This window comes from Tympanuchus pallidicinctus, unplaced genomic scaffold (assembly GCF_026119805.1).
Source record: "Tympanuchus pallidicinctus isolate F22 unplaced genomic scaffold, pur_lepc_1.0 scaffold5, whole genome shotgun sequence".
Classification (NCBI taxonomy): domain Eukaryota; kingdom Metazoa; phylum Chordata; class Aves; order Galliformes; family Phasianidae; genus Tympanuchus; species Tympanuchus pallidicinctus.
This window is the reverse complement of record NW_026294769.1, coordinates 7,532,005-7,551,297: the sequence shown is the minus strand read 5'-3', so window position 1 is coordinate 7,551,297 and position 19,293 is coordinate 7,532,005. Positions and strand designations below refer to the sequence as shown.

Below are 19,293 nucleotides of genomic sequence, written 5' to 3'. Positions count from 1 at the left end.
AATGTTTAGCTAAAGAAAAACTGAAAAGCATTAACTTTTGCTGTTTGGATTTTCAATATTTCAGACATCCAAAATAACTTTAGGATGTAAGGGAACCTTTTCTGTGAAGTTATTCTAAAACTGGACAAAAGATGGAAATATCATAGAGGTACAAATAGTGGATAGTTTCAATTTTTTACGTTTGTTTTGTATTTTAAGAGAAATACACTAAGACAATATATTTTCTAAGCATTTAAGCACTGAAAAACATAAGTGCTTTACAAAAGTAGGACCATCTTCAAAATAATTTTGTCTTCTTTCCACTCCTACTCATTCTAAATATATCTTTCCTTTTACCATGATCTTCAGAGATTTGGGATTGAGTCTATTCCTATCTTAGGTTTCCATCTATAAAATTTCCCCATTTCCACTGTTACTCACATCATAACTTATTTGTAGCAGAGATATTTTTAGCATGCTTGTTCAGAGCCTGTTGGCACCAATTCTTGACCTTGATCACAGTCAGAAGCAAATAACAATCTCCTAACATCCTCTTCTGTACCAAACCCATACTGAAACACTGGGTAAGAACAAGTCTGGGGGGAGTAATTCTCTCTAATTGTTGAGTAGGTGGTATAAATTTAGTGCTTGATAGGTGATTTAAAAGGCTGGATAGATAGACAACAATAAGATCATTCACTGGCAGCATATAGCTGCTCATTTCTAAGGTTTTCATCTGATTTTTAGAAGTCTGCTGTGAAAGACTGAAACTTGGACAAATGCATAAATTAATTAAGGGGAACTTTATGCATTCATTTTGTCTCAGTCTTTTGAATGTGAAGGATGACCTAGGGACTTCTATGTGACGGTTCTTCTGTATTCATCACAGCTGAGCAACAACAGTGGTTGCAAGCTTGGAAGAATGTGAATTACAGCGTGCCCGGAAACGAGACCACTTCTTGGTGTTTGGTTGGATTGATGGCTCCCATTCAGACGCATCCAACATGCTGCCCCTTCTGCAATCTTACACTGGCACTTTTTTTTAATATGCCAAGCTAATCTGCTAAGGTCAAAATAAGCTTACTTGTAAACTAAACCGATATTTTTAAGCCTTAAGTCGGAGTCTTGTCACCCTGCCTTGCTCAGGAAGAGCCGAGCGTGACATGTAACCCACGTGTGTTGCAGTGCAGCACTTTGCTGTAGTTACACCATTATTGGGGAGCCACGCTAAGATTTCACATTTTCCTCAAGATTATCGCCTGCCCCGGCCGATACCATCCATCCCATCAGCAACTCTGGTGCTTGAAAAGGGTAATCTGGAGACACTCTGTCCATCTCAGCAGCACCGTGCCGGGTCGCAGCCCCACGTCCCGAGGCATCACGGCCTCTCGGAGGGGTCGGACGTCCTGACACCGGCAGACCGCCGCGCCAGCAGGGGGCGCTGTCGGAACGGACGGCGCTCTATCCTTGACGTGTTGGCGCCCGCCCCGCCGCCGTCACGCCACCCGCTCGGCCGGCGCTGCGTCAGCCAGCCAAGATGGAGACCGCCGAGGAAGGTATGGCGCTCGCTCCGTGCCCTTCGCTTCCCCCAGCTCTTCCCGGCACGGCGGGGCTCTGCCCGCGCTGCCTCTGAGGGCGCATTGGCGGTGCGCAGGGCCCCGTTAGCGCGTTACTCGGCGGCAGCGGGGCGGGCCGGGGCGCCCGTCCCTTACATAACCGCGGCCGTTGGGAGCCGGGTGCTGCCCGGCGGGGGAGGGGCGGCGGAGGTGCTGTGGTGGCGGCTCGGCTCGGCTCGGCTCGGCTGGGTTGGGTTGGGTTGGAGGAGAACATTAGCGGCTTGGCTTTCGTTACTGAGCCGTCCCTTTGCATGTGTGTTTGTATGGCACTCGGTTTTCCAACTTGAGAGGATAAGACAGCTGGGAAAACGTGAAGCGATGGGTTGAAATCAGGCCGTATCGTCGTAGATGTGCCCGTTGCGCTGTGCTGTGGGGGTTCAGCGCTCGTGGAAACGAAAGAAATCACAACGTTCGTGTGCTTAACATCCAACAACTTGTAAAGCTGCTTGCTGCAGCAATCCCCTGCCTCTGCAGCCCAGCAGCTCCATCAGATGGCGTGATTCAAGTGACTGCTGAGGTTTTGGTTACTTGGCATCCAGTTGTCCGGGATGCTTGGATTACAGCGAACTATGGGGCAGGTTCTCAGAACTGACCAGTCCTGCTCTCACCATGCCAGTCGTTGGTAAATCCATCTCGGTGGATTTAATCCAAAATCCACAGCTGATAATTCGCAACAGGCTGCTAGGAGTGATAGCCTTTGATCCTGTGTGCTTTCAGAGGACCTGATCTGGTGACTGGGGAGAATGGGAGGAGAGAAAGGGGGTTGTTAGATATCCTCTAGGGCGCATTTGTGCTGTACTTTCCACTTGGACTTTACACTTGTGGTGTTTCTGTTTGTATTTATGTATTCATTTGCATTATATGTATATTTGTGTACCATATGTAGCACCTTACATGTTAATGTTACCCTCAAAAGCTTAAAAATAATAGCACTGGAACTAACTATTGCATAGACTTGTGCTATAAATTTCAAGTGGGCCTTTGTAAGTGTTGATAACCCAGTAGTGATATTTGTGGCAGTTGCACTTCTGGTAGAATCACAGAATTGCTCAGGTTGGAAAAGACCTTCAAGATCATCAAGTCCAACCACAACCTAACCATATCTCCCTAACTCTAACAACCCTCTGCTAAATCATGTCCCTGAGCACCACATCCAAACCTTTTCTAAACACTTCCAGGGATGGTGACTCAACCACCTCCCTGGGGAGCCTGTTCCAGTGCTTAACAGCCTTTTCTGTAAAAAAGTGTTTCCTGATATCCAACCTAAACTTCCCCTGATGCAACTTGAGACCATCTCCCCTCATCCTGTCATCTGTCACTGTTGTGAAGAGACCAGCCCTGCTGTTGCTGTAAGCACCTTTCAGATATTGGAAGAGGGCAATAAGTCTCCCGTCAGCCTCCTTTTCCCCAGACTAAACAGTCTAAACAGAATGGCTGATTGATCAAGTTAATAAGTGAAGCAGAAAGAAACTCACGTGTCTTTCCAGTTAAATAAGTTTCTTGCTGAATGATCTGAACTTCAGTTTTAACTATTACACTGGTGAATGTTTTGTTAGGTATGTGACAGGCAGAGAAGTTTTATGTGGGGAAACAAAGAGCTGTGTTACCCAGGACTGTTATTTCCAAACTGTATCCTTGTAATAGGATCAAAGTGTGTATGCAAGTAGAAAAATAGCATCTACTGCACAATGGAATTCTCTCTGTACTTGATCTTATACATAAGGTGGTGTTGACCCCTAGCAGGGGTCGTTGATTTGAAATTAGATGTTGCTAAAAGGACCAGATCGTTGCTTCTCATGTGTTTGTTTTATTTTGTAAAACAAGAGGGAATCTCCTTTAAAAAACTACAAATTAGGCTTAACTTCTTTTAATAAGCTAATAGAAGAATGAAATCATTTTCTTAGTAAAGAATTCATTGATTTTCAGTAAAGAAAATTTTGCTCTTCCCAGCAATCTTGGGAATGCATGAACAGTCTGTTGTGAAAGTCGATACACCAGTAATGAGTGGGCTCAGAGGGTGGGGGTTCTTTAGAAAACAGTGTGCTTTTAACTTCCTTTGGTGTCACGGTGTTCTTAAAGCAGCAGTTTCACATCAATTGAAGCCATGTAACCCCTGGTTCCTGTGTTCTGTTATTTGCCTCAGTCTGTCTTTTGTCTGACCCTTCACAAGGCCGCTCTGACATATCAAGTTGTCAGCCTGCTGTGGGTAAGGTGCTGGAGGAAAGTAGATCCTGCCTGGAAGTCGAAGAGATCTGTTCTCTATGGTTGTCTGGAAATACTCTCTGTGATAAAATGAATCCTTTGTTTCTTGAAGTGGTGGTTCTGGCCTTCCTTGTAGGCAGAGAGACCAGGAGCTCTTGGTGTTTACAGCCATGTGGCGTTACTTGATGTGACTGCAATGGAAATACTTTTTGTGTTTGCTTGTAGCATCACTGATGTGATGCTTAATATAAGATTCTGGAGTTAATTTTAGATTTTCATCCCATGAGAATGAGTTAAATCTCTTAGAAAATATCTTTTTTTTTTTTTTTTTTTTTTTTTCAGAATTACTATAATTCTTTCATGCTATGTGTAGAAATGATTCTAATACTATGTAAACTGTGGATTTGGTCAAATTATGATTTCTTTGCAGAAAAACCTTCAGATTGTAACATTTGGTTCCCTTTGAAATTCTTCATAGAAAAACAGTAACATTTGGAGATTTGAAACAAGAATAAAGATGTGTGATTTGAACTTGAAATTATGTATTTTCAGTATTGTTACATCATTGATGTAAGTTAGTATTTTCCTTCCATATGCATCAGTTACTTCTTTAACATTGCTGGATGGTTATTGATGGAGAAATGTTTCCTAAAAGAGAAAATCTTAAACCTAAGTCTTCTGTAAAGATGGACATGTTATATTTGTTTCCATAATGCAAGTACGAGTGCAAGGGTATGAAAAGAGTAGGGGAAGATAACACACATCTGGCAGTAAACAAGCAAAATAGTTGAGTTGTGTTTAAATGCTCTGGAGAATGAAATGGTGTTAGAAAAGACATCCCATCTTTAGAGGGAGAAGGATGCATTCACTTCTTTGCCTGCAAAACATCTTGCAATGGTTAGTTGTAAGAATATGTCAAAAACATAAAGAAGCTTCAAGACTCCTATGAAATAAGAAATAGAAAATGTCTTTCACCTGTTGACTGGGCTGCAGGCTGTTAAATGGATGTCCTTACTCAGCTTCAGTGCAAAGTCACAAAATATTGCTTTGTGTTCTTCCTGATTTTGGTGTTTTGTTTATTCCTTTGCTCACAAAGGAGCATGCACTTATGTTCCAGAGTAGTGACTGTCTTATGCACGTGTTAGGATCTCTTCTACTCAGCTTCTCTTTAACTTGTTGAAAACTCAGAATTATTCCATTTCAAAGTTTACATTTGCTTTCAGGTAGACTGTCCTTTGCAAACTACTTGTTGCTTTAGAGGTGATGTTGTTATTGTTATGCTCTGCATACAGCTCTGGTATGTGGATATCCTAGAAACCTTAAGTATGTAATAAAGAAAAAGGTGTTGTTTGTGTTTTCTTTTAACATAATGACCAGGGAGATAATGTGGTTCTTGTTTTTGTTCTGCTAGTCCTCGAGTCTTCGAATCTTCTATCACATGAAATCAGTCTTAAAGCTTTTTCCAATTTATTTTTGCGCATTTTGCTACGTGGCAAAGCTTCTGTAGTGTGTAATTAGTTTTGTAAATGTGACTTCTTCCAGCAGAAGAGTAATAACTGTTGTCTTGTTCAGCAGATATATGCAGAGTCTGTCGGTCTGAAGGAACTCCTGAGAAACCCCTGTATCATCCATGTGTGTGTACTGGCAGTATTAAATTTATTCATCAGGAATGGTAAGTTCTGAGAGTTTTTGGTTTTCTTCATTTTTCTTTGATAAGATTAATGTATTTGTAAAAGCAGTACTTCATATGTCTTCATGTAGTCAAGTTTAAGCAAATTTTCAGAGGAAATGTGTTCAGGATTTGGGTTTTTTCTTGTATGATGGTTCATTACATAGAAGTGTGAATTCTCACAAGGAATTTAGCAGTTACATGTGAAAAGGAAGTACTCACAAATATATTTGTTTGAGAGTACAGTTCTCTTCGCACATCTGCCTTAGGAGAACAAGAAGCAGAAAAATCAGTATAGGTTCTTTTTTTCCGCCTTCTTTTAATAGTGAATGAAGAAGAGTACCTAACCTGATGCTAAGAATAAAACAAACAAACCATACCAAGATATTTTGAGGTGATGTTCAGTCGGGGAAGTCCTAAAAATGAAAACTATAATTCTAGTCTAGGATGCACTCTCCTTTTGATTGTATCTTAATTGTCATTCTCTCACAGATAGGATGGTTTTTAAATCTTGAAATATTTTTAAGGACTGGTGCTCCCAGTCGATGTCCACATGAGGGTGTGTGCTTTCAGTCGTTACCATTTTCAGTAACATACATATTTGATGATGTACTTCTGTGTAAGCGATGTCACTGAGGATGTATCATAGAATCATAGAATCACTCAGGTTGGAAAAGACCTTCAAGATCAGCAAGTCCAACCACAACCTAACCATGCTTCCCTAACTCTAACAACCCTCTGCTAAATCATGTCCCTGAGCACCACATCCAGGGATGGTGACTCAACCACCTCCCGTGGGAACTCAGCTTTTTTTTTTTTTTTTTTTCCACTTTTTGAAACTTTGTGGCCTAAGTAGACTTAATAAACAGGTTAGTTTGTCCTCCATGATATTATGAAGGTTTTGCTTTGTTTGAAACAGATAATTGATTTGCTTTTTGTAATGGAGAAGAATGGGGAAAGATATAATAGCATGTCTAAATGTGATCACTTTTTGTTTCAGCTTAGTTCAGTGGCTTAAACACAGCAGAAAAGAATACTGTGAATTATGTAAGCACAGATTTGCTTTCACACCAAGTAAGTATGTTTTGCTGCTCCTGTTTTTTTCAGAACTTCATTTCTTTTCATCGTAGTGTTTGTCGAGTGTTTGCTTTTCCATTCAGCATGCTTGGTCCACGCTTGTTTTTTAATTTCTGAATTCTTGCTTGAATTAGTTCTGTATTATCACAGATCATGTGTATTGTTTAAATGATAGATAATGTGGTGCTTTCATAACCTTACGTGAGCAGTAACAGAAGTATCTTTCATACCTGTTCCAACTTCCTTAGTCCTGTGCTATTACTGTCAACATTGGTGCATATGGCTTTTTTTTATTTTTATTCACTGGCTGTTTGGATGTCCGAATGTTAAGGTGAAATTTGAATTTGAAACACAGTTTTCAGTGACCTTTGAACTGTCTACCTGTGGCACTACCATATGACTTCTGGCAGCTACAGTTCAAAGAGTTGTGACAGTAATGCAAACAATAATTTTTCCACTTGCATTTCAGTCAAGATACAGTAGCTACCGGATATTACTCTGCCTGTTATGTTAGATTCAGTTCAATAAGTTGTTATGAAAATGGCAGTATCTTTATGTAGTTATTGATTACATTTTGGCTAACAGTAGTAGGAATAAGTGAAGCCCTTTGGCTTGGTGGCAGGCTAGGTTTGTTATTTAGTATTACCACATTACTGAGTGTTGAACAGATAACACGTGCTGTGTATTTTTGTCATTAAACTTATTTATACTGGTTTACTTTGTACAGGTGGTAAACTTTGCTCTTCATAGTACAGGTCATAGAATCACAGAATGGCTTGGGTCAAAGGCGATCTTAAGTATCATCTAGTTCCAACTCTCCTGCCAAGGGCAGGGTTGCCAGCCACTAGAACGAAGACATGTGCTGGTGTATTTGATTTGGGTTTAGTATTTTACGTATTTGGTACAATCAAAACCAAAGCTCCCTTTCAGCTTGTCCTTGTTAGAAGAACTGAGCTTTCATACTGTCTTCTTCCCCATCTTTCTTAACTAGCTGTGTATTGGTTCAGAGGACTGAGGCTGAAGAGCCATATCTGTCAGTGTGTGCATTTTCCTTTCCAAAGATTCTGTGATGCACCTGCCCCAATATGTATTGAATCTCAGAATTTTCTGTTTCTATCAACAATTAATATGGCACATTAGGCAGTTGTTGAGATTATCAGTATCAAAGTGTACAATACTATGTCTGACCTCTGTGAGGAGAACAGCATATTTTGCTTCCATCTCAGCTATCTCTCATGCTTTCAGATTATTCATTTTCAGTAATGCAGAGGCCCTATGTAAGAAGTGTAAAAGAGATAAGACATTCTAATTTTGTATGAGGGGGAGAAAAGACAAAAGCCTGTTGTTTGCATTAAGATTTGGAAGAAAAGTGATGAGAAGGTTCAGATGCTTGGTTTTTAATATATATGTTAATGTTGATACTAGAAAATGTCTTTACTGACGCAGTCAATTCTGCAGGTGTTCCTGCAGAAGTTTTATCCTTGGCTGACTTATCTGTTACCAGCACAGCTTGTGATGTAGTTGCAGATTATGGACACGTGAGAAAATTTGATTGAATTGCTGTGGTGTAGCAAATTAGTATTTGTTACAGGAGCCTTGAAACTGGTGACTGGGGATCCTCACTAGCAAAGATTTACTTAGCCTTCTTTGTCATGAGCTGGCTGCTCTGCACACTTAGCACTATCAATTGATAACATTTTCTTCCTACATTGCACAAATGTATATATATATATATTCTTTTTTTTTTTTTTTTTTTCCTACCAGGCTGCATACATTGGTAGCACATGTCAGTTAGCTAGCACCGATTTCTTCAGTTCTCTTTACCCAGCATGTCTTGTTTCATCACGTCCTTCAATTTCCTTCACACCCGAAATTTATGCAATTATGCTTTCCTTAGTTTCTCTTATCCCTCTGTATTTGAAAAATAATTTGTATGTGCAGTGTGGAAACTGGATCTGCCTGTGGGAGCTGGGAAGGTCATGCATGCTAGAGAGAAAATGGCAGTGCAGGGACGGAATTGGTGGGATTGATGTATATGCCAGTCATCCATAATAAGGTTAGTTCTAGCCTATAACTGTGCCAGGTGTAAAGCTCTTAGCAGTTTATTCACCGTGGCATGTGGTGGAATAAACACGTTTATATAGCCAGTGTCTGTGCTTCAGCTGGTAGGCACTGAGTTGAGAAAATTTCACTGTGCTGTAATACCAGCAATTACTCTTTTAGGTTACCTTGATTTGCTTATTGAGGCTGCTGCTGTCATTCTGGAAAAAATGTTCCTTTACCAGTGTAATGGAGTGTACAGAGTATTCATGAAATATTCCTAGTGCTATTCTTTAATGGCCTTTCAGTATCTAAAAGAGAGAAGGAAACAGACTCTTTAGGAGTGTCTGTGCTGACAGAACAATTGGAAATGCTTTCAAGCTCAAAGAGGACCGATTTAGGTTAGATGTAAGGAGAAAAAAAATCTTCTACAGTGTGGGTGCTGAGGCACTGGAACAGGTTGCCCAGTGCTGTGGTTGATGCACCACCACTGGAGACTTTCAAGGTGAGGCTGGATCAGACTCTGGGCCACCTGATCTAGCTGTGGTGTCCCTGTTCATTGCAGGGCAGTTGGATTAGGTGGCCTTCACAGGTCCCTTCCAACTCTAAGGATTCTGTGATTCTAGTGCATATGTTCTGAAGTCCTTCACTGTCTCTAAATTTGGTAACGTCTTGTATTTCAACATCTGAACAATGTACTGGGTTAGTTACTGGGTATAAGGAAGGAAGCAGAGAGTAGGAGGTTCAGCCTGTGTCTTGGAAGAAATATGAAGGAACTGATTTTTCTTCTGAAAAGGATTGTTCTCTAAAGTGTTCAACCATGTAGGCAAATTACCTGATGATACATTCGTGTTCTTAATTAGCATACGCAAGAATGTTGCCTAGTAATTGCATGTGGTTTGTAGTTCTACTTAGTTTGTTAAGGTCCAAACTTCTGGATCTTTGACTTTATACAAAATGATCTGTAAAATGTTGTCCTGTAATTACACTGAAGTGAGTAACTCATTTTCTTGGGCTCATTACTTACAGTAAGATTTTATTGAAGGATAAAATGGGATAATTCTTATCTGGTTGCTTGGACGAACTTTTAACACTATGGCCAGTGTCTTCAACCTATCCATAATGTCTAGTTTGAAGAAATATAAACTTCTAATATGCAAAAGGCTACATGGTACAGAATTTGAGGTGTCTGCTGCCAGCTCCAGGGTAGCTGAGATGCACGAGAATGTTAATTTCATATGCTTTGTTGGAGCTATGGTTTGCATAAGGAGGGATGGCATTTTTCTCATTTTGAATTGGTAATCTGTAACAAAGTCCATATCACTCAAGATCGTAGAATATACCTTTCCTCTGCAAATTAGGTAGACTTTCATGATCAGTGCACAAGGTTGATTAAAGTGACGTATAAGTGACTTGCAAGTGTAATGATATCTAGGAAATCTCTGCATAAGAGAGCTGATTGAATGTGGAGGTTCTGTGAAGTTGGCTAAATGGCAGTTTTGTCTATGCAAAGTAAGGTGGTTTGGTTTCTTCCATACTGGACATACATCTGTTTAGGTCATGGGCAGTAAATGGGCTGACTCAGTTGGCAAAAGTGACCTGTGAAATAATAATATACAGTTGCATTATGACAGCTCCGGGGAAAAATAAAACTATTAAAACATTTGATCCTTCATAATAAGTAGTATAGGGTTGTTTTGTTTATGTTTTTTGGGAGGGAAGGGGTGAGTATATGTCTGAAGGGTGTTGCTTTTCTTTGTGTGGTTCTGGTTCTTTCGTAAGTGTAGTAAGATGGTGCACTGTAGGAAGGGACTTGCAGGTTTGGGTGGTGGGTTTTCTTAATACTTTTATATACCTCCGTTGCTGGGATACTGCTCTGATTGGAGCTTCTTTCTGTACTGCCCATGTCATGGCTATTAACTCTTACATTTCCTGGCAAGGAGAATAGCTTTCATTTGGATTAACTTTGGTATTTGGAAAAAAAATGGCAAGGAAAGGTTGAGTTGAAGGTGTTCATTTGTTCTACTTGTCGGGAAGTTTAGTGGTTATTATTTAGGGTCAGCAGGTTGTCTCCATTGTGTTTGTCAAAGCACAACTATGTAGTGTTTGTGCTAAATAACCTCTGAGGAGATGGGAATGCTAAGAATACTTCCTGTAATAAGCCTGAGGGTATCACTGTGGCAGGATAAAGTACTGGGAATTCTTTCCTACTTTTCTGTCAGATGAAATGTATTGACAAACTGTTCCCCCAAAAATTGGGTAAGGATTTGGGCCTTCTTCAACAAATGGCTACATAAATAAGGAATAATAAGTAACTGAGCACACTTAGGTTTGTGGACTGTTCGTTGCACCTTTCCATTCGGTGGCTCAAAGGGGCAGAGAAGTCAAAATGAACTAGATAAAAGCTTAATGTATTACAAAATGTGGCAAAATCAAGAAAAACATCAGTTCTCCCAGCACCCCCCTACCCAGCTCCTGGCATCTCCAGAAATTAAGATTTGGGGGATGTAGCTCAACTCATCCTGAGCAGTAGCTGTATTGTGTGCTTGTTTGAATAGTCTGCTGTCATCGTGGAGCCATTAGAAAAATTAGTATGTAAAATTACCCTCCTGTGTTAGGATGGGCATTCTTCTTACAAGACCCCTCTGTTCACACAATTTCATGTAAGAGTATTATTAGAGTATTATTTTTTTAAATTGCTTTGAACTCTCACAGCTTCCCTTTATCAGCTAAATCATGAATGGTTTCCTTGTAGCCTCCTCTGTAGTTCCAAAGCGTTGATCAAAAATACCTTTTTTGAAGATCAATAAAAATAATCCTCAAGCCGTCTGCTGAGTTGTGTTTTGTCTGAGTGATACAGTGAGAAATACACTGTAGGTAGATATTCTTTTAGCACACTTAACCTAAGTGTACTTATTTCCTCATTAAGTTATCAGGGACGTTCATTCAGAGTGAGATGAGATTGTTAGTAAGGCTTGAATGAGTATTGTCTTGGTTCTACCCAACTGCGTACTAAATCTGATTCTGTAATAAGAAAATCGGCAATTAGTAGACGATGTCAAAATGTGTTTGAGGTGCTCTTCAGCTGCTTCTCTCACAGTTATGCTCCTCTTCCGTTATGCTTTTTAGTCTTTTCTCAATGAATTTCATTTGTTTGCCGAATACTTTGAAAGCTAAAACCAGTTTAGCTGACAGTTACGTTTTGCTGTTACTTTGTGTCACTACAATCCACTTATTGTTGAAGTGCACCAAACTCTCTGCATTCCTTTGCGTATTGCTGCTGCTCCTCTGTGCTCCTGTGTTCTCGTTACAATACAGATAGTATCCAGAGTCCCTGGAGGGAAAAGAGGTGGTCTGTTCTCACATAGAGGCTTTCTGAGTAAAAGCATGAACGCACCTGAAGAGAGCAGGGTTGTTGTTTAGAGAAAAGGTGAATGCAGGTGAATGGCATGAAGCAGTGTTTTTCAGACTTGCAGACAAAAGGTTTGTATAAGAGGGTGGAAAAAACTTTCTCCAATATTTCTTAAAAAGAAACGTAGGTCACTTATGTGGCTGAAAGTACATGAGGTTTTCAAAAGAAAGTCCAGGTTAAATGTGTTGATATCTTCAAGTTCACCTGTTCTCAGTGTAACTGCTAACCACCCTGGCAGCAATATCTTCATGCTAAACTGTAGTTTATCTTCATTCACATCTGGTATCGATGCTGGACACTGTGACTTCTAGGCATCTGTACAAGTGTGCAGAAGCTACTTGTATGTAATGACATTGTTAGAAGTAGCTGTTTCCAATTGCTTAATGTGCCGTGAAGACTGTAAGTAATCAGTGCCTGTAATCTGAAAGATACAGTTCCATATCTGAGTAGCATCTGGGGAAGGATAAGTTAGAGATATCAGTGGTGCTGTGAAAGAAATGGGAACGCGTTCAAAGGTTAATGAACTGTGGTGCGGCTCTTTTATCTTCTGACTCAGGTAATAAAAGTGAATGCACATTAAAAAAACCTTGACATTATTTTTCTTGACTTCTGAACGTAGTGAGATTTATGTAGTATATGTGTGTTCAATTAAAAAGCTGAAGAAAATTTACTTTTATGAGAATAGCCACATGTTCCTTAATAGGTGCAACTGTAGTAGAAATTGATATCCCTTGAAAAGGAAAGTTTATCTATGTGAATTTCAACACTTGTAGATACTTCATTAGTTGCCTTCAGCTTATGCTGTTTTACTGTGCTTTTTCTTTGCTGAATTTTGTCCTGTTGGATGGCAAGTGTAGGCTGAACAATTTCGTACAAATTGAGAGAATGCAAAACTGGTGATTTATCTTGTTCCATGTGCTCTTCCCTTGAACTAGATGTGTAAGTAACAGGGATCTTTCCAGGTGATGTTGATGGGAGAGCTGCTGATTTTAAAACCTGCTTTTTCTTGTAGGCTTCGGCTTATTTTGACTTTGCAGTGAATGTAGTGAAGCTATTAAGAAAACAACATCTTTTAGTCAAAAACTAGCACGGAGAGTATTGATTTTCCTATTAAACTCAATGCATAACGTAACAAATGTGTCATGCCATTTTTTTTTTATTTGGAGTAATCTGTTGGAAACCTACAGAATATGCTTATTCTTATTGTAAGATTTTTCTCAAATACAGACATTTTGTAGCTGTCAGATCTTCTACGTAACTGCTTGTTTAAAGGCCCAGCTGATTAATAAGTGCCTTTTCTACACAGTTTATTCCCCAGATATGCCTTCACGGCTTCCAATCCAAGACATCTTTGCTGGACTGGTGACGAGTATCGGCACAGCCATACGGTACTGGTTTCATTATACACTTGTGGCCTTCGCGTGGTTGGGAGTAGTACCTCTTACTGCATGTGAGTACCAATTTACTGTACTGTAATACTTGCACACACAAGAAGATTTGCTGCTTGGTTCAGAAAAGCTTTGTGTGGGTATTGTTGGGTTACTTCGAACAAACAAACAAACAAAAACTGTTATTTGACTTATTTCACTCAGAAATTGGCTCTTGAGCCAGTACTGCAATGCATCGAGGTGTTGAGACAGGAGAAAATGCATAAGAGCTTTTAAACTTCTTACTGCAGTAAAATGCCAATTTTTAATTGTCATCTTGAAAATCTGCATGGAAGTTTTAATTTGATACTAGTTGTTAGTATTTGGCTAGAAGAATTGTAATTTTGTTTTTTAACTGTCCAAAAATAAGTGCACATTTCTGTTAGTATGAAAATTGAAATTACTTTGAAGTCATGCATAAACTGGACAGTAAAGCTGCTTTTAAAACAACTTTTAAAGATGTCTATAGGTAGTTAAGAATTAGGAAGAAAATAGAGCACACATTGAAATTGGTGCAGCTTCTAGTTTGAAATTCACTTTCAAATACGAACAGAGAACTATTGAGGTTTCAACAAAAAAATAAAGGGAAGATGTAAAAAGAAGGGATGAGGAGTATAGTGTTCAGTGAGGAAAGTGATTGGAAGAGCATCTTCACAAATGGTAGAATACTCTTTGAAAAGAAGAGCAGGAAGCCAGTGAACAAACCTCCCTTGACAGTTTCTCAATATGTTCTATGCTTTCAAGTGTATCTGATTCTGGCTTAGTTGGAGAGTAGCACAGTACCAGCATCACGTATCAAAGAGTGATCCTATTCCTGTAGCTTGTCCTTTCTGTGCAAGAAAAAGAGCATTTCTGGACGCAGTAAACGTGATGACAAATCACTCTAGACTAAAACTAGAGAAAGTTAAAATTCTTCAGGTGTCTGATTTTAGCATAGCCTTTGCTCTGACCTTTGTTAGCTATCTGTGTTACAGGGTTTTGAACTGCAAACTTCTGCATATGGGAAATGTTAGTAATTTTGAATTTTACAGCAGCGTGAAAGAAGAATGTTCTGTGTGAGTCCTCTGGTTATTGGGATGAATTGCAGCCAGCCAGAAGTTTTCAAAACATCTTGTATCATTCTTTCATTCTGGTAGTCTTTTTCTCACTTACTCATTTCGTCTTGTAGATTTTTCTTTTATCTTCTGTTATATTTTTCTTCTTTCTTCCCCCTTACAAATTTTCATTTTGAGGAACTTAATTTCTTCTGAAAACTATTTTTATTCCTTGGGTTTTCAACAAATCTTGATTTCTACCTTTGATTTTCAAAGTGTAGATATCACACACTTCTCTTATTAAAACTTTCTCAAGACAGCAAATAAATATTCAGTAGATTAATGGAAGCACTTAATTTTCTTAACTGTCTGAAAACCTGATGAAGCTCTTTTTATTTTGTCTTAGTTCTTTGTTTTTGTCACATTAAAAATGGTGTGACCCTCCTTGTAGATTACTTATGAGTTAGTGTGCTGTGAAGGGTATTTGCATAGCATAACCAATGCGATAGAGACATTCAGTCTAAAAACCTTGAAAAATCCATTTATTTCCCTTTTGTAAGTCTTGCCATCTGATATTAAGTGCTACTTTGATTTCCCCCGTTCTCTCATATGGCTCACATAACTGTGTGTGGCTGGCTTCGCAAATAAGTGCTTTTCTCCTTATTTTATACGTGGAAGAAAAATGTCTGCAAAGTTATTTAGGCAGCATATCCCAAATGAGGTACTTGCTTGAACAAAGAATTAAATGTTCATCTTACAGATTGTCATGCTAATATTGCAGTTATCTTATCCATGAGCAAACATGTGGTGGGGAATAAATTCTTCATGGGGAATAAATTCTTCTTTTTTGTAATTTCACTTTTTTTCTGGCCTTCCTATCTGAGATGGGTGGGTACAAGGAATTTCTTTTACCCTCAGCCTAATCCCAGGGGGCTGGTAAAGCTGTTGCTGTTCTCTTGGCATGCAGCTTATTTAGATGGAAAAAGCTAATTATATGACACATTGTGATCTGTTCAGAGAAGTGGAATTAATTGAGCCAATTTAATCCAAAGTAGCTTTATTCTCTGTGATAATTGGATTTAGCCTCTTAGTTCCCAGGGCAAAATTCCCAAAGTACTTCTGCAGTACATGGGTAAGAGAGACATGAACACTCTGAGTCAAGTGGGTGTGTGGGGTAAGGCAGTGGGAAGTGCCATAGTGTGAGATGGGTTATCTAAAGAGCTTCCTTTGTCTCTAGTTTAAGAAATCACATTCCAGCATTGCACGTGAGTTTATGTTTCTGGAGTGATTCACTCACCACTTCAAAAATTATATTGGTGAAGAGAGCAGTTCTGTATATATTTCATGTAGTCACACGGTGGTTAAAATTGTAGATACTTGGATCTGTGTGAGTAAGGTATGAATGGAATTGGGTTTCCTGGTGAGAACCAGGAAAGAAAAAAAAAAGGGAAGGATCAAAGAGAATATTTGTTGATTGCCAGAGAGCATTCTATTATTCTATATGTGATTTCATTCAAAAGAAGAGGGAAAACAAACAGACCTAACCATAAAGGGTCAAGAAAGTGAAGAGAACAGGACTAGAATTATAAGTTGTATAAGTTATATAAGGAAGACAAGAGAACTCTGAAATTCATGAATTTTACTTAAGACTAAAAAGGGATAAGACAAAACAATGATCTTGAGTGGCAACTGTGCATGAAAAGCAAATTTCAAATCAGTTCCTTAGCACCAGACAAGAATTATCCAAGAGGTGTGACAAGGATTTAATGGCTGGTGTCCTTTGTCTAAAGTGTTGCACCCAAGATCTGTTCCAGACTTCCTGACTACAGATCTTAGTGCTTGTATGTGAAGAATGAAGTCTGTAAGGAAAAAGTAGTTTGGGATCTGTTTTCTTATGGATTAAATTGTGATTAAATACTTTAGCAAGTCAAGGGAAAAGATAATAACTCCAAATGAGATGATAACCAAAACCAACTTTATACCATGCTTGTGGTTTTTTTTTCTGCAGGTCGTATCTACAAGTGCTTGTTTACTGGCTCTGTGAGCTCACTACTGACACTGCCATTAGATATTCTATCAACGTAAGTACTTAACCAGACTGATACAAAGACATTTTCTAGGAAGATAATCATGAAAATGGTTCCTTAATGTCCCTTTCTTCACCATTTTTTTTGCATCCATTACAGTTTACAGAACCTATACTTAGGGAGAAAAGTAAAGGACTCGTGTTTGAAAGTACAGCTTCACAATGCTTTGACATGTATTTCTTTGACAGAGTTGATTTCAGTAGCATCTGGTGTCACCTTTTCACTTTAGATTTCTGCTGCCTGTGGTCTTTGCTGTACTGTGCAAGCACAAGTGTTTGTATGGCTCCATAGAGAGGCAGACTGCTGCGTCACAGGACATGGCAAAGTACTGTGATAGCATATTTCTTCCTTATTTTAAAAGGCTTAGCATGGTTAATCAGTTTCCTGAGCAAGTTTGGTATGGTCAAGGAGATGTACAAGGTTGAAAGAAAGTGAGAGGGAAGACCTGGAATAGGAGTGAGGATTGCTTAACTCAATTTAAGTATTTTTTGCCTTATATAAAACCCTAGATTCAGCTGCCCATCTGAACGCTTTGCTCCTGCTTTACAGTTTTATGTGAGTTGATACTTCAGGTTTTCTAAAGTAGAGTGGAAGAAAGAATATCTGAGGTACAAGACTGCCTGAAAAGTTGAATCAAAGACACAGCAGTTCCGTTTGTTTGGTTAGGGTAGCTCTGCAGATAAAACATTTTGCTGGATAAACAGATCTTTTCTGTAGTAAATCCAGATTTTCTCTACGAGAAGCAACTTGGATATAGCAATTTCGTTTACCTATTAGCTAAGCTTTTCCTGAATGTTCTTTTTCCTGAACTATTCTTGAAGCTTTTTTTCATCTTGTTTCTACAGGAATATTTCTACTTAAACAGTGGTAATTTCAAAAGTCAAAACAGAGGGACATATAAACTTTACCAAATTAGAAATTATCTTGGCACTTAGAACTGCTTGTACACAGGTACTTAGAGAAACTGCCTTTCAGCAGTTTTAAAAAATAAATCATACAGTTTCTTCACCTAGGCACACAAGTAAATTCAGCTTTTCACACAAATGTGGATTTTTTGTTGATTTGAACGGGGAAGATTTGTTTGAGGTATTTAACAAGTTTAGTCTTAATAAGCAGTATACATTTTTAATTAATGTTTGTTTTCTCTTTAACAGGGAGAACTTGTTGGCAGACTGTTTGCAGGGTTGTTTTGTGGTGACATGCACTCTGTGTGCATTTATCAGCCTTGTTTGGTTACGTGAGCAGATCGTCCACGGAGGAGCACCGCAGTGGTTGGAACAAAATCAGCAGCAACCACTCAATGGTGTTGGTCAACAAAATGAGGTAAAACTTAACTGCTCAATAGTTCCTGATAAATATAGAAAAGTGTTTATGTGAATGAATATGTTATCGAACCCAACAGTAATTTCATCTGCTTGTGGTGTATATTTGTACATTTACTGAGGTTGAACATGTGCTTCTGTATAAATACGTTTTTGCCTTTTTTATGTTGGTAGTTCATGAGGTATCAGTTCACTGTTCTATAGGCAGTTGGAAGCTTTCTCAAACCTCTAAAGTTATTCTCTGATCTCTCACTTGACCCCAATTTACTCGTTTGCTTTTTGTTCTTTGAGGAGACTCTTGTGTAGGTAAGAGATGATACAAGCAGTACATGCATGGGGGGGAATATTTGTTTAAAGTTTTACATCTTTTTAATAAATCAGCTTTTTAAAAAGGGAGATATAAATCCTTTGTTTGATTTATTTAAGTTGTCCTTGAATTATCTTTTTAATTTACTGACAGTTTTCATAAGCTCAGGAGAGTTCTTCTCTATTAAGCACTGGTGAAACCACATTTGGAGTGCTGTGTACTGGACTGTCCAGTACAGTAGGGGAGTGGACATACTGGAGGGTCAACAGAAGATTAAACAAAGAGCCAACAGAAATGATTAAAGAACCTGAGAGGCTAAGAGTGGCTAACTGTTCTGTTTGGGCAAGGTGTGCCTTGTTAGTGTGTGTAAATGCATGGTTGGTAGGTATAAAAGAAAGATGCAGTGGCTTCTCAGTATTATTTAGTGGCAGGACAAAAAGCAACAGCTGCAAGTAGAAGTACAGGCAATTTCATTTGGACCTTCTATAAAAAAAAAACAGAGAGATGGTGGAGTTACCTGAACACCATTGGGAAACAGCACTGAGCACCTTGCTGTAGCTGACCCTGCTTTGAGTAGACAAGATGATTAGGTGATTTCTAGAGGCCTCTTCCAACATAAGCTAGTTTGTTTAGAACACTGAATGTTTGTCTTTGTCTTCTAAGAGATTTATTGTTACCATTTAATGATTATCTAAATTAAGAAAAAAAAATTGTTTAGTTTTTCCATGAATACAGGATAAAGTACAAAGACAGTATAAGCAGTTTAACTGAATGCTACATGCTGTTTCTGCAGGCTCAGGCTGTTGCAAATGGAGCTGTTGAAAACGCTGTGCTTGATCAGCCTGCTAACCCAGCTGCTGACGATGCAGTTGTAGGTGAGAACCCTGAAATACAAGAAGAGCAGGTGGATGAAGAGGAGGAGGATAACGAAGATGAAGAAGATGCTGTAGTAGAAGATGCAGCAGATGCAAACAATGGAGCACAAGGTAACAGGTGACTCAAAACAGTAATGTTCTAAATTTTCTAACATAAATGAAACTGTTGAGAATAGAACTCTCACAATTCAAGGAAGCTATCTGTATAAGTTTCCTCTTCAATTTATCTTCTTGCTTTTGCAAATT

At 38.9% G+C, this 19,293-nt stretch overlaps 1 protein-coding gene across 2 annotated transcripts in view; it reads left to right on the top strand.

Moving 5' to 3' along the window:
- The first annotated feature begins 1,466 nt into the window (after positions 1-1,466).
- MARCHF6 (membrane associated ring-CH-type finger 6) overlaps positions 1,467-19,293 on the top strand; it is a 42,110-nt gene continuing 24,283 nt past the window's right edge. Inside the window, exons 1-7 of one of the 2 annotated variants that reach the window (XM_052703897.1) lie at positions 1,467-1,535; positions 5,373-5,469; positions 6,467-6,540; positions 13,302-13,445; positions 16,465-16,537; positions 17,698-17,866; positions 18,966-19,158. In XM_052703897.1, coding sequence (XP_052559857.1) covers positions 1,517-1,535; positions 5,373-5,469; positions 6,467-6,540; positions 13,302-13,445; positions 16,465-16,537; positions 17,698-17,866; positions 18,966-19,158 — 769 coding nt within the window. In that variant the 5' untranslated portion in view covers positions 1,467-1,516. Of the gene's footprint in view, positions 1,536-5,369; positions 5,470-6,466; positions 6,541-13,301; positions 13,446-16,464; positions 16,538-17,697; positions 17,867-18,965; positions 19,159-19,293 lie in introns of both variants that reach the window. The other variant, XM_052703896.1, reaches the window with a different exon arrangement.